Source organism: Meriones unguiculatus, chromosome 14 (assembly GCF_030254825.1).
Source record: "Meriones unguiculatus strain TT.TT164.6M chromosome 14, Bangor_MerUng_6.1, whole genome shotgun sequence".
Classification (NCBI taxonomy): Eukaryota; Metazoa; Chordata; class Mammalia; order Rodentia; family Muridae; genus Meriones; species Meriones unguiculatus.
Genome location: NC_083361.1, coordinates 18,527,609 through 18,550,136, shown reverse-complemented (window position 1 = coordinate 18,550,136; position 22,528 = coordinate 18,527,609). Strand labels below are relative to the sequence as shown.

The 22,528-nt window shown below is 44.9% G+C and overlaps 1 protein-coding gene across 1 annotated transcript in view; it reads right to left on the bottom strand.

Moving 5' to 3' along the window:
* The window catches only part of Cog7 (component of oligomeric golgi complex 7), a 54,754-nt gene that overhangs the window by 13,922 nt on the left and 18,304 nt on the right, over positions 1-22,528 (bottom strand). Inside the window, exons 7-11 of the mRNA XM_021640640.2 lie at positions 17,562-17,760; positions 9,829-9,956; positions 8,341-8,495; positions 3,460-3,576; positions 1,309-1,374 (exon numbers count right to left, since the gene is read on the bottom strand). Coding sequence (XP_021496315.1) covers positions 1,309-1,374; positions 3,460-3,576; positions 8,341-8,495; positions 9,829-9,956; positions 17,562-17,760 — 665 coding nt within the window. The remainder of the gene's footprint in view (positions 1-1,308; positions 1,375-3,459; positions 3,577-8,340; positions 8,496-9,828; positions 9,957-17,561; positions 17,761-22,528) is intronic.

Here is a 22,528-nt window from a genome sequence, read left to right as displayed (position 1 = left end):
AAGAGTGACAGCCGATGTCAGTCTTATCCAGAGTGGCCGCTCTGCCTTGCCCTGTGCCCGCCCCTGGGGAGTGGTGCTCTTAAGAGTCCGGGTTCTAAGGTGAGACAGATGGGGAGATAAGATAAGCTTTACAGGGTGGCTGCCACACACCAAGCTGTGGCCCAGATGGGAACACAGATGGTGACTGTCCCCAGGCTCAGTGCTTCCAGGATGACATCACCTCTTGCAGAGGCTGTGTGGTCTCTCACTGAAGCACAGCCAGCCTTTCAGCTTTGCTCTAGGCTGCAAACTGCAGCCAGAAGCTCACACCACAGTCATCCAGTTCTCATTCACCTCCATACCCAGAGCCTTCCTGATCCTCTGGAAGGCTAAAGCGTAGGAAAATTACTATGCCCTGAAGAGAAGAGATGTCTAACGGTACCCAGAACACTCTGACAAAGGGAAGTGTGAGAACAACATATTCTGATGACTTAGATGACAACAAAACTAAAATAAATACCCCTCTGAGCTGGGCATGGTGGCATATACTTTTAATCCCAACCCCAGCACTTAGGAGGTAGAGGCAAGTGGATCTCTGTGTGCTCCAGGTTAGCCTGGTCTCTACAGTGAGCTCTAGGCCAGCCTGGGCCTATAACATAGTAGGGACCTGTCTAACACACTCTTTGGGTAACTGTCAAACAACAACCACCCCCACACCAGGCTTTTTAATTCCTGCAGGATGAAGGAACGAGGAAACCGGGAAGCTTGGCAGGGAACTGTCTGAATGGGGCAAGCCTCGATCGCATAAAAAGCCCTGGCAGTATTAGAGGAGAGATGGGAGGGTAGATTAGATTTTTCTTAGAGAAGACCCCAAAATTCTCCTTTGATTGCCACCCCTTGACAGCCCAGAATTCTACCCCAGGACCCAGACTGCAGGCTGCCTGGGTTCATTTCTATCCTCTGGGCTGGTCCGGGGCCTTAGTCACCACTTGTAACATGCTCTCTATGGGGAAATTTATTTTGAGCCCAATGACTGACCATAAGTAGAAGCCTAACCCACGCATAATTGGGAGACAACGAGTACTATTACCTCATCTAGCCCGGCGCCTCCGGATCTAACCAGATTTATGTGGCTGCTGCCAAGTAGGGTGAGCCCTGCCCCTTTAGGTGTTCAATAAATGTTTGCTGATGACAGTAATGACACCTTCTCTCTAGGCACAGTCCTCCAGCCTTTGGCTTTTAGATTTGGTCCATGTGCTGGATCGAACACCTCCCAGCCGAGAATCCCAGGGAATGGAGGGCAAGGAGAAGAAGGGCGCCGCCTCCTACCTGTTCGCTAGCTGCTGCTCGAAGTCCCCACACTGGCGCAAGAGCTCTCCACAGGTGGCAATGATCCTAAACAGAACACAGAGAACTGCAAGCTCAAGTGCCATCCGGCAGGCTGGCGTCTACAGGACAAACAGGCTCATTCATAAAAATTTCAACTATTTGCTCCTTCTGCTGGCACTGGGTTCCGGGGAGAGTGCAGACCTGTGCCTGCCTCCCCGGAACGCTTCATCAAATACAGTGACTGTCAGGAACAAGTTCCTCCTGCTGGTGCCCTTCATATCACTACCGCTCCCGCCATTAGTCACAACCCTACCCAACGGTACCGCAAGCAGTTTTACACTTTCGAAATCTGGGTTTTAAAGCTAAGAAAATGGCCTAGAAGTACTCAGTGTTTAAAATTTGAAAGCGAAATGTATTTATTACTCAATACCTACTAGACAGCTACCATTTGCATAGGAAACTGTCTCCCTCTCACACATGAAAGGCAGATGATGATCAACCCATCTGCCTCTGGGATAAGCCTGAGTGACTGCCATATCTGCATTTCATAACTTTTGCATTCTGAAGTAATATTATGCCAGCCGTGGTCCTTCTATATCAAACCCATTATGTTGGGACAGATCCAAAGATTCAAAACATCTCAAGCCTAGTTAACTTTTAACTCTCTCTGAAAGTGCCTGTCATCACCAGGGTATCTGGGCATTCCATCATGAGAAAGGTTTATGAGAAAGTAAAAATATTCCACTCGCCTCAGGTGCACCAGAGCGGCCTGCGCAGGATACCTCCTGGAGAGGGATACAGTTAAGCACCACAGTCCATAAACACAGCCCAGCACAGAGGCTATGAGACGGTGGCCCAAGAAGAGCCTGGTGACCCTGGGCTCACCCTGGCAAACTTCAGTGGCTCTCTGAGCTCTGGCATCACAATGCATACCATGATGTTACCATATGACACACACAGGAATCGGGGCCAAAGTTCAGCCAAGACATAGAAGTAGATGAAGTGGGCCAGTCAGGGCCCACTTCAGCTGCCATGCATTTTCTCTGAAGACGCAGACAACTCCAAGTTGAGCCACAGCTTTGAACTTTGAAGGCAACTCAAGAGTTCTGGATTGTGTTCAATTTGCTTTACGTGTTGGCAACTAATCCAAAATTCTTGTAAATGCTACGAGGGTGAGTGGTGTCTGTGGGTCGTAGACTTTTCAGCTGAACACAAGACCCTACTGATAACACTGGTGGCCCAAAAGTCACATGAGCTCCTCAGAGTGCAGCTATTGACAACAGGCTCAATGCCTGCCACTCAACTCCTCAGGGATCCTTTCTAAAGACATTCCATATGAGGAAGTGCTGTGGTTCTTAGACCCCAAACAGGACAGGGCAGTTCAGCTGTACTCTACCAAATACAGCTGTACACTTAGCTCTGGGGATACCAAATGTAAAAGAGTTTTTTATTAAAGAAGAAAAGGAATTTGTAAAGAATTTTTAAAATTTTTTCACAGCAGGTGGAGAGATGGTTCAGTGATTAAGAGCCCTTGCTGTTCTTGCAGAGGATAAAAGTCCAGTTCCCAGTGCCCATGTGGTGGCTCAGAACCATTTAACTCTGGTTCCAGTGGATCTGATACCCTCTTCTGGCCTCCTATGGTACTGCATGCATATAATGCACAGTCATACACAGAGATAAAACATACACAGAAAATAAAAATAAATAAATCTTTTTAAATTTAATACAATATTTTACAAGCTACAGGAATATTTTTGGTACTTTGTGGTCGGCAAGTGGTTGGGTTTTTTGTTTACTGGCTGCTTGAGTTTAGGTGCTGGCTTTAAAAAGGCAATAAGCCAGGATCACACACACCTCTGATCCCAGCAGGGGTGGGATCAGGAGGCAGTGGCAGGTCTATAGCTATGATCTAGGCCAATTGTGTCTACATAGCAAGTTCCAGGACAGCCAGGACTATAAAAAGAGATCCTGCCTCAAAAACAAACAGACAGACAGACAAAGGCACTGAAAGAGAGAGAGAGAGAGAGAGAGAGAGAGAGAGAGAGAGAGAGAAAGGAACACCTCATAAATAACACGTATCTTACAGACCATTTTATGGCCAAGTTTGCTTGCTGCATTTGGTGCATACTTACACAGAAACACCCATGTTACCTGACAGAGTTCTGAAAAGCAGTCCAATCTTCCTGAAAAAGGGAGCTGGGAGGAATATCATCCAGTTTGCACTTCTTTCGAATTGACTGGAGAGCATTGGTGAAATGGGAAACATACCTGGGGGGAGGAGGAAAATGACAGCTGAGGACAGCTGGGATGCCCCAGCTGTGGACAAACTACGGGCCTTGCGAGTGTCCTTCAAGGCTTCTGTCACGGAGTAAGAGCACTTAGGAACCCCTGACTAAACTCTCCAAGCCATTTAATAAGGGTCAGGGCAGCTTCAAGGGATGCTTGGGAGGAGGAAGGAGGGGACGGCCACCAGGTGGGGTCCACCGGCCAACCAGGTAAGAGAACGATGCTAAGTGACCCCTCATCCCAGCACAGGAGCCTCTTCAGAAACAGAGCACACGGCCACACTGTGTGCTGTGTAATGCAGTCACTGGCATCCAGGGTACTAGTCACGGCAAGAAGATTTTTTAAGCTCAGTGGTAGGAAGCACAGGAGCGCAGTTGGACTCCAGGTGGGGACCTTCACAGGCGGCTCTGATGGTGCTCATGGCACACACTGCTTCCCTCACCGCACTTCCATGCTGGGACTAAATGGCTTACTTAGTGTCTGTTTGGGGCTATGCTGCTGTTGTAACTATCAGCTCTACAGAACAGGGTCTAGCTCATTACTACACCGCCAGCAACCAGCTATGGTCCAGGCAGAAAGAGAGGCTGGGAACAGTTCCCAGATGAGCGACACTCATGCACTACAGCTCTGGGCAGGGGCCTCGGTATATTCAGTTTTCCCATCTCTAAAATGGATTTAATGATGTCTTCTGTATCACCTTACAAATAAAATAGTATAAATTCTCTGAAAAGCATGAGATGAAAGCTCCTGGTGAGGCATGTTTTTAAGGATGTAAATTTCCTCCCTATATCCTCAGGAGGAGGACAGAGGGGGGGCTGTGTCCTCTGGAAGTCAAGCATGTTTACAGCATCTGCACATCACAAAAGATCTAACCTACCTCCCTCCCTCCCTAAACCAACAGCCCTCAGAGGACAGCAGAGTGTGGTACCTGGGCCTGACAAGGAAGCTGTGTATGGAAGAGAAAGGGCATTCATTCACTTTGTGAGTGGAAGAGCTGACCCAGAGACACCACAACCTAAACACTGCACAACCACTCAACCCCCTTCACGAATACCTCCCAGGCTTAGCTGGGAAAGATGGGAGACCACAATTCCACAGAGAGCGAAGGCCTCAGGAGCAAACTGCAGTAAAAATTAGGGACATAACCGCTTCAGTTGAGAGAAATTAAACAGTCGGCAGCCAGCAACTATGACAAATGTGCCAAGAACAGGCTACAGTTTCCATGGCAGCCCCTGGGATGCTGAGCAGGCAGGAAATTAATATATATTAATATATATATATATATATATATATATATATATATATATATATATATTCTTTAATGCCCTTTCATAACATAGAGCTTCAGGTGTTCAGGTGTCTAGCACCAGAGTTTCTCACTGTTAGGGACATCAACAATAGTTCCTTAATAATCACTGCTTCAGTTTACTCAAAGCGAAGACACTGAAACTCAGAGAAGAGCAGCGACCAGCACACAATCCTGGCTCCTAGGTGCCAGGAGGCTGAGCGCTGGTTGATCCAGCTCCAGCACCCTTGCTGCCATGGCTGTGAAGCCACTTTTCCATGGGCTCATTATGGGCTGCAGTAGCATGCAGGGCCAGAGCTCAAGTCAGGCCATTCATTCTGCCCCATCCTCCCAACCCTGCCCCAAGCCCTCCTCTCCCCTGACAGCAGGAGCTCACCCACCTGAACCCTGATAAAATTAGCTTCCACTCCATTTAAAAACTCAGCGATGTTGGTAATATTGAAATTCTAGAGACAGTGACCTCATTGCCTCACATACTTTTGTAGACGGTAAATTTTAAGGCAAATACGAATTATTTTGAAATCATAAAAACAACAGAAGAAAAGAAAATCTGATCACTGCTTAGAGGGGTAAGGACTAGAGAAAGAAAATGCCCTAAAAGCTCAAGACCTCATTTTCATGGCAGAGGGGTAACAGATAATATTTTAAAAGCTGACAAGGTCTTACGTATTTGCCAACAATTAGAAAACCAAAAACAAGTGTCCCAACATGCTACTTTTGTGAAAAGGACTGAAAGCTGATAGAAGGGGAGCATATTTTTATATTTTGTACATTTTATATATATTTGGGGAGAACTATGTCTAAAAGCATTGTTTCTATTATCTTACAGAATAGATCTCAAAAAGTAAATAAATAAACTTTCCACCCAGAAAATCCTGATGGTGGTCAGACAAAAGAGAGGTTTAAAAAAAAAAAAAAAAAAGAGGCAGGTTGGGAGCACCTGGAACCTTGGCTCAGTGATTAAAAGCACTGGCTGCTCTTGAGAGGACCTGGATTCTGTTCCTCGCACCTATGAGGCAGCTCACAACCATCTGTGACTCCAGTTCCAGGGATGTAGTGTTGCCTTCTGACCTCCATGGATATCAGACAAGCACACGGTGTTAAAACAGACATGCAGGCACAACATTCATACACACAATAAAATCCAAAAGATAAAATGAGTAAGCGAACACTACGCTTACCAAGAGTGCTTCTCTCTTTTCAGAAGCACACCTGCGTTCCTTTGACAAACCTCCAACCCTTTCGGCCTTACCAGAGCTGCCCAGGGCGGGGCGCAGGCTGTGGCCACAGCCAGAAACACTGGGCTCACAGGGGCGAGCCTGGTATTTCTGGAATGACAAGAGCTCCCTAATAGGCTAAGCAAAACAGTGTTCAATTCAGTAAAGGAGTCTGGAGACGCAGGGCAGCTTCATGGAGGAGTGAATTACCACAGGGAGGCCCTCGGAGAACATAACAGTGTACCTGCAGCTCACCGAGTTCTCAGCTGCTGAGAGAGCCAATCACTTTTCTCCCCACACCCCCAAGTATTGTGCATAGCACCTTCCAGCACTATGAAAGCGCTCCAGCGGGGTTGAAAGTTCCCCGCTGGAACCGGCTTGGTTTCTCCATGGTCTACGACTCAAATATGTGGTGTTTTCAGAAGCAGGGTCTTACTATCAAGTGCAAAACTGTAACCAAGAGCAATGGTAATACTCTGCATTGTTTGGAGGAGTCTATAGGACTCCACTGACAAATAACTCAAAATAACTGCAATCCATACCTAACAGTTTTTTTTTTTAGATCTGATAGTGTATGGTCTCTAGAACAAGATATGCCCACTAATGTAATAGTTGAGTGAATATTACAGGAGCAACCAGCCACTTTCTAAGTGGACTTAGATTAACAAGACCTGATTAACAAGATGATACTCATGTACTGCCTTGTACTGTTACCACAGGCAAAAATCTGTGGCTGGCTAGATCACAGGTCAATTAAATGGACAGAGTAATAAACTGTCCTCTAAGTTATCATCTTTATGTCCATAGTGCATCTCTCAATCCTCATCAGAGAAACTTTTTACTGTAGATGGAAATTAGTACAGATAATAGCCAATCAATGTGTACAGAATAAGAGACTGTGGGATGCTCAGCTCTAAATGAACAGCTATAATACCCCCCACCCAAGACCCAGAGATCATCAGGGAGGAGATGGAAAGACTGTAAGAGACAGAGGTAGTGGGTGTCTGTAGCAAAACAGCCTGTGTTGGGTGCAACAGCACCATTGCACACGTGGACTTAGAGGAGCTGTGTGACCTGCATGCATGACACCTGCACAAGATCAAGCCTGCCAAAATCCAAGCACCGCTGGGGGAGGGGCTATGAAGTGCTGCCCCTAGCTGAGAAACTGATGACAGCTGATGGCTGGGGGAGTGGGGGGGCAGGGAAGAGCCAGTTTTCTTCAGAGGTGCAGCCAAAACGTTACCCATGTGTCAGTAAATGGCCCAAAATGCATGCATATACTGGCAGGCCTAAGTCAGACCCTCCATATAAAACAAAAAACAAAAACCGTGAAGATGGGCAGGAAAGTGGTGGGGGAGAGGGATGGAATCAAGGACACAGAAATGGGGGCAGGTTTGATCAAAAAACTGGAGCATGTCTACTCGCTTGGGTCAGAGGACCCAGCCTCATATGTCTTCCTCATTCTTCTGACCAAATGGAATTAAACTTCCCCTTTTTCTTTTCTTTCAGGAACAAGTGTTTGGTTTTACTTTGGGGGTACTGGGTACTTAACCCAATTATGCAAATCACACCCTGCCTCGGATGACTCCCTGACCCCTTCAGTAACAGTCACCTCCATCTCACCTAGATTCTCCCAGGTAACCAGGAACCTGCTCTGGGTTTCTCTATAGCCTTGTCTGTTTGGGGCATTTCAGACAGATGGATGGTGTTTCATAAGTAGCTATTTATAAGTAGGCTATTTATGTCACTTTGTAATTTTACTTTAAAATTTTTACTAATTTATTTGTTTGTGTGTGTGTACTTGTGTATGTGTGTTTATGTCTTTGTTTTTTGAGACAGGGTCTCTCCACATAGCCCTGACTGTCCTCAATCTATGTCAATCTGACTGACCTCAGATTGCACAGATTGCACAGACCTCAAATGCACAGATATCTGCCAGTCTCTGCCTCTGTGCTGAGATTAAAATCGTGTGACACCACACACAGCTCACCTGACATTCTAGATTATATATTTAGTCACAACCCAAAGGATGGACATATTGATAACTTCCAGTGCTCCACCTATGCAAATGATGTTCCGTGGAGCATCCTTAAGGATATCCTCTTGGGCTCAGGTCCAGGTGTTTCCCAAGGGTTCACAGCAGGAACACAGAACACACTCTTCATTGGAACAGACAGGACCCTCCAATGTGCCCCCCGTCCCGCCCACCTCCCTCAGTCTTACTTGGCAAAGAGGGATTTCAGGGCTGTCAGCAGTCCACAGGTCCCCAGGCCATTGGTGAATCTGGCACATCTGTCAACAGCTGCAGAAGCCAGGCCAAAGAGCTTGTGCACAGAGTGGCTCAGCTCCTGAACACAGTCAATCACTTCCCCGTGCTCCTGGACAGGAGATATAGATAAGCCAAAGTTTCATCAGACTCGAGAATGCTGGTGTGGATAGCATTAACATAGGGGACTCACATTTACACATTTACAAAGGAAGAGTGGCAAGGCCATCCATCTTCAGCTAAACCACCTAAGAAACCAAATATACTATACTCAACTGTGACGGTTCTTCAAGAACCTGGGCCAGAGACAGACAGACAGACAGACACACACACACACACACACACACACACACACACACAACGGAAATTAACTCCTAGCAGAAAAAACATAACCAAAGTTTAGCTCATTGTGGTGGTCTGAATAGGTGGCCCTGTTTGAATACTTGGCCCATACAGAGTGACACTATTAGGAGATGTAATTGTTGGAGTAGGTGTGGCCTTGTTGGAGGAAATGTGTCAGTGTGGGGGTGGGCTTTGATGTTTTATATGCTCAAACTTCGACCAGTGGCAGCAAACAGTTGCTTCTGCTGCCAGGGGATCAATATGAAGAGCTCTCAGCTTCTTCTCCAGGACCAGGCCTGTCTGCACACTGCCATGCTTCCTGCCATGAAAATAATGAACTAAACTTCTGAACTGTAAGCCAGCCCCAATTAAATGTTTTCTTTATAAGAGCTGCTGTGGCTATAGTGTCTCTTCACAGCAATAAAACCCTAACTAAGACACTCATGTTCATATTCTTTATTTCTTTCCTCTTTTTCTCTGATTATTAAAATAACACTTCTTCTGACAATCCTACAGCTAGGATAAGTTTCCCTGGATCAGACGCTCTAATGGAGTACAACAGAGAGAAAACACCTCCGTCAGGGCAAGAATAGAACTGAGGCAGAGCAGTTCCTAGGTAGGTCCCTAGAGGTGGCAGACATCAACTACTGTTCATAGGAGCTCACCTCCTGCTGGGCACCTCAAACCAACCAGAGAACAAACACTATCTAATATAGAGAAGGCCTTGACCCCTGGGTGTACACACAGGGTACCTGCTCCGAAACCCTTAAAGTGAAAGACCAACATAAAACAAAATCACTGAGTTAAAGAGACAGATTTAAGATTTAAGTCTGTCTAGTTTGTTTTGCTTTGCTTTGCTTTATCTTTTAACTGGTGACTTGAAATAAAAATGGAAGCACATTGGTAGCTTCATTTTATATTTGGACTGCAAGAGTAACTGAGGCATTTAAAGCCAGCCAGCCTGCCTTCTTCCTTTCTTCATCTCTTCCCTTTAATATATACTTGATCGCACCCCAATCCTCTGCTATACACAGCCAAGAGCCCAGCACACAGAATACTTGGTGAACAGCTAGCAGCCATACTACAGTGTTAACAGACATTACCAGAGGCACAGCGCTGATCTGTATGAGAAGGTTGTTCTCCTCCATGTCTCCGTACTTTAGCTGGTAGGGTTTATATGGACCATACACAGCATCCACCAGCTCTACAACTTTCACCAGGTTGTGGTCCTCTGTAGGGAACAAGAAATTAAAATAACAATAGTCAAATAATCTGAAACTGGCTGCTGCAAAACAACAAGAAAAAGGTACTCTGCTGGAACATTCCCTGGTCTGTCTATTTGCACTGATCTGCTCTTCTGAGCCATAGAGGCCTCTATGATCCCCACAGCAAAAATCTGGCTTTGTGTGTTGTTACAGGTGGTACTACAGACACCAGGCCCCTAGCACTCCCATACCTATCACAGTGGGAACCCAGATTCAGGTGAAAGCTCCTGGGTCTGGGAGTGGTGATGTACTGTACAGTGGAGATGACAGGGGGAGGCATTCCAGATCATCCTCTGCAACACAGTGGGTTGGAGGCCAGCCTTGGCTACATGAGATTCTGTCAAATACACACACACACACAAACAGGGGCTGGAGACACGGTTCAGAAGTTAAAACCATGTTCTGCTTTTCAGAGGACCTGAGTTTGGTCCCCAGGACCCAAATGAGGTGGCTCACAGTCACCCAGCTCTAAGGAGATCCGATTCCTCTGGCCTCCACGGGCACCTGAACTCACATGCACATAACCACACACATAATTTAAAATAATAAAAACAAATCTTAAAAACAAACAGCACTTATCAGGAGCAAGTGAAGTGGCTCAAAGAAAAAAAAAAAAAAAAAGAGGAACTTGCTGCCTGGCCTAATGACCTGAATTTCATTCCTTGGGACCCACATGGTAGAAGAGAATCAACTCCCATAATTGTTCTATGACCTCTACATATGTGCCATGGCACATGCATGCTCACATGTATGCACGCTAGGTAAATAAAGTGAAAATACAATAAAATAAAACCCACATTGGACAGGGTCAAGAAGTGGCTAGAGACAAGGGACTCTTGTAGGAGAGCTCCCCATCCTCTGCAGCATTCCTGAGAGGGGCTCTGCACAAGGCTGGGAAAAAACTGCATGTCCACATGTAGAAGGATGAAATTGGACACATGTCTCTCACCCTACACAAAAATTAGACCCAAGAGGATTGAAGATCTCAATTTGAAATCTGAGACACTGAAGCTGCAGTGCAGGAACACATATGCAGTGCAGGAAAAGACTTTGAAAGGACGCTGAAAAGGCCTCCACTCACCTAGGACCTAAGGGCAACAATTGACAAACGTGACCTTATAAAACTAAAAAGCTTCTGTACAGCTAGCAGGTAAGCAATCAAGTGAAGAAGAAACCTACAGAATGGGAGAGAATTTTTGCCAACTATACATCTGACAGAGAAGATTAATATCCAGAATATAAGAAAAAATTAAAAAAACAAAGAGCCAATAAAACATGCGGGCTTAGTGGTGGATGTCTGTAATCCCAACACTTGGGAGTCAGAGACAGGAGAATTGCTGTGAGTTCGAGGCCAACCTGGTCTACATAGTGAGTTCCAGAACAACCAGAGCTATGCAGAGAAACCCTGTTTTGAAAACAACAACAACAAAAAAAGTATGTATTTTCTTAGCAATTACGGAAATGCAAATAAAATAACTTTGATATTTCATTTCACCCCAGTCAGAATGGCTAAGATCAACAAAATAACTGACAAGGCTGTGGAGATGGAGACTCCTCATTGTCTACTGGTGAGAATGCAAATTGATAAAGCCATTCTGGAAATCAGTATGGAGAAGCCTCAAAACACTAAAAATCAATCTCTATGACTCGGCTATACCACTGCTGGGCACATGCCCAAAAGACTTGACATTCTACTTGCTCAGCCATGTTCATTGCTGCTCTGTTCACAATAGCCAAAAAATGGAAACAACCTAAATGTCCTTCAACTGATGAATGGATAATGAAAATGTGGTAGAATGGGATGCTATTCAAATGTAAAGAAAAAATAAAAATTTCAGATAAATGGGTGGCCCTAAGCAGATTATGTTGAGTGAGGTAACCCAGCCCCAGAGAGACAAACACTTCATGCTCTTTCTCATCTTCGGTTCCTAGTGTCTTCAGATTTGAGTATACAATGTGGAGTAACCACAGAAACCAGCTAAGTGTAGCTACTGCCCCTCATCAAAGAAGCCGCTCTTTACAGCAGAGGGAGACAACCACAACTGGACACAATGGTGAGATCAACAGATCATGGGGGGGGGGGGGTGCCGAGCCCCGGACATATCTACACCACAGCTCCTACAGCTATGGCTCAGGGAACACCATGAAAGGGGAAGTGGAAAGATAGCAAGCATCAGGACGCCATAAAGTGGGCTGGGAGACTACCTCCCTAGTAACAGCTGTGTAAACAAGACTGGAACATGACAGCATCTAAACAGACACGCTAACATGGAAGGGGCAAACTGTCATGGGGTCGCAGCCCTAGAGAGGGAATTATAGCAATTAATGACTGCTGGAAGAAGGAGAAAAAGCCCTTCCCAAGGATGACCCCCTTATTAGTTACAAAGTGGTCATCCCTGAGACCATAAACATATAAACAACAGAAAAGGACTCCATAGGTTGTGTGTGTGTGTGTGTGTAATAATAATAATAAAAGAAGAGGATATCAATTTGAGAGTGGAGGGCAGGGAAGAAGTTAGAAAGAGCACTTCTGGGAGGGGCAGAGGGAGAAAAGGAAAGGGAGAAAGTGATGTAATTCTATTTAAATTTAATGTGTATATATTAAAATATATTTATATATTTTTAAAATGAGGCAGCATGAAGGAGCAACCATAAATCAAATGTGAAACAGCTCAGACATCAAAATGAGGAGCAGCAGTAAATTATATCACATTAAACTTTATAAAAGAATCCTAGAGATAATCTGTATTACAGAGACAGAAAGCATTGAGTACTGTGGTACACCGCTAGTCCCAGCACTTGAGGGTCAATGCTGAAAGATCCCAAATTCAAAGCCAGCCTGGACTACAGACTAAGAGCCTGTGAGACAGAGGAAAAGGAAAGGAAAAGAGAACAAGGGAGGGAAAGAGAGAGGGAAGGAGAAAGGAGGAAAGGCAAGCAGGCTGCTGTTGCTGCTGCCTTATTCTTTCAGGCAGGGTCTCATGTATTCCACACTGTCCTCAAACATGCTTTGTAGCTGAAGATTACATTGAATTCCTGATCCTCTTGCCTCCACCTCCAAAGTGCTGGGATTACAGGTCTGCCCCAACATGGCCAGTTTATGTGGTGCTGGGGTTCAAAGTCAAGGTTCATGTACGCTAAGCAATCAGTCTTTCACATGAGTTCCATCCTCTGCCTTACCCCACACCACTTCTTCATAGCAGAAGACCAGCCAGGAAACGGAGATGGAGTGACAGAATTAGGAAATCATCACTTTGTATTCAACAGTGTAAGAGTTTATTCAGACAGGCAGTCAGTGGATGTCAAGTCACTGGATGAATAGCTTCCTAGGCAGTAGCATAGTCCCATGAGCTCAGACTATCAACCCACAGGTTACTGCAGGTAACAGTGGAGAGGTGGCAGCTTCGTGCACCCAGTGGTTAATCTAGCCTGCCGCATCTACTGGACATTGTGGCCCTGCTGTGATGCAACAGGGTTCTCATGGCACCATCCGTGCAGTACTGGATGTCAAAACGTCTGATACAGAGCTAACAGTAAGAGGCAAAGAGGCATTCATTCTAGGGTCTGAGAATTCTACAAGAAAGCTGTCTTCTTTGTATGTTGATGTCATACAAAGACAAAGATAAAATGACTGCTGGACTAGGAAAGTACAGAGGTCCACCAAGGGCAATGAACATACAGTAAACTGACTCTCAGAGAAGGGCAAAGGAAGAAGAAGCTAGAAAGACCTCTGCCTGGCTGGCAAGATCTGGATATAAGCTATATATTCCAGATATTAAATGCATCAGTATGATAAAACATTCTATTATAAACATATATAAAAGCTGGGCATGGTGGTACGTATCTGTTTTCGCAGTACCAGAGGAGGATCAGGAAGAGTTCACGGTCACCCTCAGCCACATGGTGAGTTAAAGACCAGCCTGGACTAAATGAGACCTTGTCTCAAAAAGCTAAAAACAATACAAACTTATTTTATACAACAATACAATACAAATTTATATACACAAACACGTCTGTACACAAAAATGCTATTCCTAGATAGAAAGCTGAAGACAGCTGTTTTCTTGCATTGTCAAGATTCTATGTAATAAACATATATGGCATAGTGATCATGAAGTCAACCTAAGAGCTCAGTGGTAATTACCACTGCTCTTACAGAGGACCTAGATTCGGTTCCCAGCACCTACGTGGTGGCTCACAACCATCCGTAATTCTGTAGTTCCAAGGCACCCAGCACCCTCTCCTGTCCACTATAGGCACCAGGCACATACACGGTGCATATACACATAACATACACCCACACACATCAAAAAATAAAAATGAGAAAAAAAGCATGGACCCAAATTGCTTTTTAAACTTGCTTTCTATTGTATACTCTTTCATATATTTTAAATTGTATCATGTTTATGTCTTAATTATTAAATAACAAAAAAGTTAAAGATAAAAGTTAAAAATATATATGTAACATGTCTGATAAATAATAGGGAAAAGTACACTATATAAGAATCTTTTAGAGCTGGGCGCAGTGGCACACACCTGTAATCCCAGCACCAGGGGAGGCAGAGGCAGGTGGCTCTCTGTAAATTCAAGCCCAGCCTGCTCTACAAAACAAATCCAGGACAGCCAAGGCTACACAGAGAAGCCCTATCATGGGAGGGAAAAAAAAAAGAATCTTTTAGGAAAAGCATGCTAAATTTCTAACAGAGGCATTAGAGGAAACTAACTTTCTTTTGTGTTATAGATTCTTTGTCAGGAATTTTTATAACACATATTTTTATTAATGTACTCAATAATGCATTGCTTTAAGTGAATTGCTCTTAAAAATTAATGAGAAATTTATTAAATCTCCAAACAGATGAATAGCAAAGAATAAGCAATCAAGAGAAAAAAATATGGAACTTTTATAATGTCATTTTCAAATATTAACAACCTAAGTAAAAAATTTAAAGTGAGACATCATTAATTATCTAAGACCCGGGCAATGATGGAAGGAAGAAGGACACAGTGCTGGGGAGGCCCGGGTGGGGTGGAGAGGGGCATGGTGTACCATTCACCCGAGGCACAGCAGAAGACACAGTGTGGCTGCAGTGCCGTACTCAGCCTGGGACCTCAGGGTTGGGCCAGAAACTCTCCAGACAGTGTGTAAGGGTTTTACTTAAAAGGAGCTAAAAAGTATGCCATGGGGTTGGGCACACTGGTACATGCCTCTAATCCCAGAATTCAAGAGGCAAATACAGGAGGATTTCTGTGAGTTTGAGGCCAGCCTGTTCTACATAGTGAGTTCCAGGACAGCTACAGAGAGACCCTGTCTCAAAACAAACAAACAAACAAACATGCAAAACGTACGTCATAGTGATGAAGCAGTCATTAGAAGCCATGTTTTAGGGTAACAAGAACCTAAGGAAATACTCATTCTATCATCCTTCTTTAAATGTGTATCTGTGCACACGTGTGGAGGCCAGAGGGCAGTATTGGTGTCACCCTCAGGAAGGTCGTCTACCTCCTTTGAGGCAGGGTCTCTCACTGGCCTGGAGCTCACCAATTAGGCTACACAAGCTGCCCAGTGGGCTCAGGAAGCCTCCTGTCTCTAACAGCACGAGCTGCCAGGCCTAGCTTTTTAACATGGACTCAGGTCCTCGTGCTCAGAGGCAGGTGCTGTGCCAACTGAGCGCCTCCCAGCCCCCAATATGCTATGTCAAAGCTTAAAAAAAAATGTAAAATTATATACCACTATATACCACTAATATTTTAAGGTTATTGTGCCAGGCATGGTGGTTCACGACGTTAGTCTCAACACCTGTGAAACACAGTCAAGTGACTGTGAGTTTGAGGCCAGCCTGGTCTACATAGTGAGTTCCAAACAGGCTGGCCAGAGCTAGACACTGAAACCCTGCCTCAATAAACAAGTAAATAAAATATTTATATACTATGTGCATTATTATAGTATAGCATATATGCATGTGATATATGGTACATAAAATGTTTCATGCAATAATATAGTAGTTATGTTAAATATTTATAAAGTATGTTAAATATATTTAACATTAGTATATATTAAATATTTATATTAATGTTTGCAAACAGTATATATGTATTTATTTGTTGAGGCAAGTTGGAGTTTTTTTAAGATAGGATCTCAGTACATAGCTCAGGCTGATTTTGAACTTACTTTGTAGCCCAGTGGCCTCAAACTCACAATCTTCCTGCTCCAGCCTTCCAAGGAGCAAGAATTACAGGCATATGCCAGCATGCCCAGCAAAGTGTGCATTTAATGCCACAGTACCCTTTCTTAATGATGAAGTTATAGATCATTTTCATGTTCCTTTTTTTGTTATTAGGGTTGTTTTGTTTTGTATTGTTTTTTGAGAGACAGTTTCTCTGTGTAGCCCTGGCTATCCTGAAACTCACTCTATAGACCAGGCCATCTTCAGGCACAAAGATCCTCCTGCTTCTGCCTCCAGCGTGCTGGGATTAAAGGCATGCACCACCACATCCATCTTTCCAAAAATATTTTTGGCTTAAAACAATACAAAGAACGGTTTGAAGGCCTCGGTTGGAATCACCAGGAATCTAAGCTTTCCCAGTGACTTCGGAGGGTGGAGCTGAAGTCTTTAAGAAAGTCCACCGTTGGGAGGAGTGCAACCTGCTCCCTGTCCTACCTTGGCCAGCCTGCTCCAGCACGGTGCCCAGTCTCAGCATTCTTTAGCCACCAGGGCCCGGGCATCACAATTCTTGGGAAACTACCCACATGACTGTGTGTCTCCCACAAGTGAGGCCTGACTAGTGAGTGTGCCACAACACCTATGAATCATCAGGAACCTGAACAATAAACACACTCCCTGGAATGTACAGGCAATTAAACACAATGTAATTAAAGAGAATAACTATTAAATAAATGAAGTCTGTGACACACAGCAGCCACATGGCAGAATGAGGCCTTCTTGAAGCAATTTCCTGATTTGACAGCAGGATGCGTCACAAAGTCTATGTTGCTCAAAAGTTTATGATGCTTTTCATACAGGTGGAAAACAGCTGGAAAGCTTGGCATCCCACACACTATGTGCCCAGGTGGGATAAGCCATACTCTGCTCACAACTGGCTGCCAGGATTCCCTGCCTTCCCCACAGTCACTTGAGGCATGTCACAGCGCCTGTGCAGCTGCTGCTGCCCTTCAAAGCCCTCCTCTCTAGCCTTTGTGTTCTCCTAAACTTACTCTTTAGGTTGAACTGTCTGAAGTTTTGACTTAAAAGGAAGAGGATCCACCCACTGAAACTTGCTGCCAGCTCACTGCCGCTCACACCTCCCTGTTTCACATTTAGCCTGCTTTACACTCTCAGGCATCGCAGGAGTGTCTATCACTTCCAGTACAAGAAGCTCCTGGTCAGCCCTGGGGCCGGGAGGGTACAGTGACCCCTGCTTCCATGCTGGCACTATTTTCATAGGAAAGCTTTCTCCCGAGTAGAGAAACACCGACCCCTTTCCCTTCCATATAGTTACCAGAGACAGTAAACAAACCCAGGCCCCCAAATAGAAGAAAGGGCAGCCAGAGAGCAGGAAGTAGGAATGCTTACGGAGGTGGGGGAGCAATGCCATCTCCAGCCCCTTGGCAAAGTGGGCGGTGGTGTCGTAAAACTCCAGCAGTCTGATGAGCTCGAGCTCGGGTCCTGCTCTCTCCACACCTGCAGTGAGGCACATGGGCAGGGAAGGCACCAAGGCCCCCAGGGTCTGAATCAGCAGCACCGTCACCACCTCGTGGGGGTTCTTGAAAACCTGCAGTGGGGGAGAGGCATGCCCATTAGTGCACGAGAGCATAGAGGAAGGAGCGTGTCATGTCTAATGCTGGCCCCCATGCTTATTTACTCCAGCTTACCAAATGCCTGGTAAAGTACTGAGATGGTCATCAGCGAGAACCCAGGTGACAACAGAGAGACTGGAAGGATGCGCAGGAGTGAAATGCAATGAGAGAGCAACACTGACTATAGCTAGACGGCCACACTCACCCCAGAGCCTGGCCTGAAGTCGCTTTTCTTCTCTGCACAGATCTGGGGACCGCATGCATTCTCTTAAGGCAAAACAGAGACGGTGGATCTGGACAGTTCAGATGGCTCACTTCTCTGGTGGTCTTTTTCCACTCTCTGTTCCTTAGGTCTCTTGAAAAAACCTGAATTGATGTACCAGGCCCACTTAGGAAATACTCTCACCCTCCTGTGCTGACTAGCACTTTTCTGACAGGTGCAAACACGAGATGAGATATAAGAACTAGCGTTAGGAGAAGCCAAAGGCCAAAAAAGATACAAATAGAAAACGACGCAGCCAATAAAATCAAGTTTATTCAAAGTTACCTTAATAGAAATGGAATTAAAACAGAGCATGACGAAACCTACAGGATGCAGCAAAAACAGATCAGGAAGGAGAATCCACAGCTATAAATGCAAACAATAAGCGTCTCGCCTCAGTGACCTAACCGCATGCATTAAAGAACTACAGGGTAGGGCTGCAGCTCGGTGGGACAGTTCTTGCCTATCAACCATGCACGGGTCCAGTCCCCAACACCACAAGCAAATCAGAAGTTCAAAGCCACCCTTAGCAACACAGAAAAGCGAGGCCAGCCTGGGCTACATGAACTGTACCTAAAAATAAGAACCAGAACTAGAAAATGAGGAAACTAAACTTAAAGTAAGAGATTTCTGAGGTTTTTAAAGCAGAGGTAAAGAGAAAACTGACACACAGAATCAACAGCAGAAGCTGGATTTTTGCAGAAAGTTCTAAAATTGATAGCCTATACCTAAAGTAGAGAACCAGAACAGAGTATTCAAGTTACTAGAATCAGCAAAGTAGGAACACCAGCACTGAGTCTATAAAGACAGGAAGCAAGGTAAATTGTAAAGGGACAACCATGAACAACTACATGCCAACGGCCTGAACACGCGGACGCAGTGCTGGAGCCACAATCTACCAAAACTGGCTCCAGAGGAGAAAGAAACTCCAAATAGACCTGAAGTTGGCCAGGATCATGAATCAGTGGTCAAAAATGCTCAGACAGCTGGTAGGCGATCCATGTGTGCAGATCCGTGTCTGCAATCCCAGCACAGCGGAGGCAGGAAGAACAGGAGTTCAAGGATAGCCTAGAATACAGGAAAGCCTGTCTCAAATAAAGATACAAATAAAGATCAGAACTGATGGCTCTTCGTTGGTGAACTCTACAAGACAAAGGATTTACACCAATCCTTCCAAGACACGGAAACACTGAAGGAGCACCTCACAGTTCTGAACTGTGTCTCCCTAAAAGCCCATGCTAAAGTCTGAGCCACCCAGTACCTTAAATCTGACTCTGTGTGGAGGCAGCCCTTTGAAGAGGCAGTGAAGGTACAATGGTACCATATGGGCTGGCTCTGACTCTACATGCCAGGCGTGTGCTCATGAGAACACTTCGGATACTAAGCACACCTGGGAGGGAGATTCAGAGGGAAGACACTTCTACAGGTCAAGAAGACTCCATCCCTGAGCACACCTGGATCTAGAACTTCTAGCATACAGAATTTTGAGACTATTACTGTTGTTTAAACTAGATAGTTTAAATTACCCAGTCTAGGGATGGCAGTTAAGGCATTGGTTGCTCTTCCAGACAACCTAGGTTAATTCCCAGCCCTCACATGACAGCTCAGAACCCTCTGAAACTCCAGTCCAGAGGACCCAACATCCTCTTCTGGCCTCTGCAGGCATTGTGTGCACAGGGGACATATACAATACACATGCTGACAAAACACTCATACACAGAAAAGAAAAATAAAGTTTCAAGAAAATTCTGAACTATCCAGTTAAGGGATTCTGCTGTGGCATCAACCAGCAGACTAACACAGAATCCCTTCCTAGTTCATTCTGTGCAGCCAGCATTACAACAGCACTGGTAGGAGGCAAGAAAAGAATGCCAAGAGCATTTGACAGGAACAGTGGCATCCTGACAATGAAGGGTGCTCAGAAACTGGGTCTCCTCTTATGAGAAGAAAGAGGAGGGAGAGGGGAGGAGAAAGAAATTATGAGTCAACTCAGAATGACCCAAAGACCACCAGTCATAAGGTAGTGTAGTACATATGATCCAAAATATGCTCATTTCCTGACTACTCCAAGAAGTTACAAAGCTTCAGTGGGCTTCTGTCTGACTTCATGAACCTTGTTTTATACACTCTGCTTAGAGCTGCCCTGCTGGAGTCTGAGAGAAAGAAATAGAGGGAGAACCACACAAGGGCAACAGATAACTACAGGGCTACAAGGCTATCCCACTCTATCTCGTATGGCCTGAGTGTGCCTTCCAACCATCTGTCTTGCTAATCACCCTCACTTGGAACTTAAAAGCACCCAGAGCTAGTGACAGGGCTCAGTGGGTGAAGGTACTCCTTGAAAGCCTGATGACCAGAGTTCCATCCCAAGGCCCACAATAAAGAGAGACTCCACGAAGCTGTCCTCTGACTGCTACACAAAAATAAAGGCACATTTCAAAGCATTACAAACAGAAACTCATTATTTCCAGCTGACCCGAGACCTATTGCCTTTACCTTCCCTGTTCAGTCAGTACTCTCCCCACTAACACAGGATGGAGTCTCCCTTCTGAGTTTCCTTTCTTCCAGTTACTAACAGTTGCTACGGCACTCCTTAGAACAGATCCTAACAACCGCTCATTCCTTTTGAATGTTTTTTTTTTTTTTTCCTTTCCAAGCTGGTCTGGAACTCATTATACATGAATCTCCTGCCTCGGCCTCCCGAGAGCTGGGCTTATACGCATAAGCTGCCATGCCCAGCTCTTCTTGGCTGTTACCATCACCACCCTGTACCAGGCAATGGTGTTTATCTTATCATCAATTCACTGTCCACATAAGTACTAGATTCATTAATCTTAGGTGCTGCTTTACATTTTTACTTAAGGACCTATGGCATTACTTCCATTGTGAAGTGTCTATTCCAAACATAAGCCCTTTATCATCTGTTTTATAGACATCTTCCTCCAATCTTTGGCTTCAGCTGAGGTTCTGTATTGATGAAATGTAATCTATCCATGCTCTTAGCATTCTGTGCCTGTCTGTGTTAAGGTTGCTGCTTCCATGACTAAGAAATAGGCCTCAATTCTGAAATTGTGTTTGAATTTTCATTGTTTTGTGGCAAATGGCCAGAGAATCCCCTTTGTCTGGTCAGTCCAAGGAAAGAGAAAACTGAACATAAGGGACCCAGTATGTTCTGACTGAAGCATGCATTTGCAAAATGCCACCAGAGGTCCGGAAAGTTAATTTGTAAATAGACTAACAAACAGACTTCACTGGAATAAAGCCATTTCTTCTAACTTGTTCCCTGTGCTCCAGTCATTTCAGAAAAGTGGGGACAAGCCCTAAGAGTCCAGACTTAGGAGCCAAGGCTGCAGAGTTAGCCTAACCCATAGTAAGACCTTGTGACCTGCCTCTCACTATGCATCAAAAGTTATTAGGATGGACCATAGAGCTCAAGGTGGAAGCTAATAAGCTTCCAGATGAAACCACTAAGAATGCCTTTGCAACTTCAAGGCTGGTGATGGTGTGTTAGGGTATGGAAAACAACAGCCATGAAAGAAAAAAAAAAGTGATTAGCTTGGCATCATCAAAACCAGAATTTCTGAGGGCTGGAAAGATGGCGAAGTGGTTAAGAGTACATGCTGCTCTTCCAGAGGACCCGAGTTCAGTTCCCAGCACCCATGTTAACTGCCTCTCATTCCAGCTCTCATTCCAGCTCCAAGAGAGCTGACACCCTCTGGCCTCCTCAGGCACCTACCCACATCTGGCACACACTCACACAAACACACACACTTACACATACATACAAATAATAAAATGAATCAAAAAAAAAATCAAAACTTCTGCACCAGCAAGCTGGCTCAGTGGGAAAAGGCACCTGCCGCCAAGCCTGACAACCTGAGCTCAATCCCTGAGTCCCACCTGGTAGAAGACAGAACTGACTCCCTCAAGTTGCATAATGGCATGTGCATCTGTTCCCCAAGTTGATTAATAGATAGACAGATAGAGAGACAGACAGAAAGACAGATGAATGGAATCGGGACTTCTGCTCAGAGCTGGGCTGTAGACCAGTGATAGCACTCTTGTCTGGCATGTACAAACTCTGGGTTCATTCTCCAGCATCCCACATGCAGACAATCAAAAACCCTCTTTGAAAGCTAGACTGGAAGAAAGCATCTACAAAACATATTTGAGAACGGACTTCTATCCAGAATAATGAACTTTCTAAACTAAATAGTGCAAAAGCAAATAACCCATTTTTTTTTTAAACAAGCAAGAGACTTGAGTAGACATGTCGCAAAGGAATGTATCCAAACAGCCAATGAGCACGGTAGTGGGTGTTCAATATCGTTAGTCATCAAGGAAATGCAAATTAAAATTACAATGAGATGCTTCTACACACCCACCAGAAAAGCTAAAATGGAACAGAATGACAACATCTAATATCAGAATGGAGGCCCGGCAAGCAGAGCCTTCGCACACTGCTGTGTGAATACAGAAGT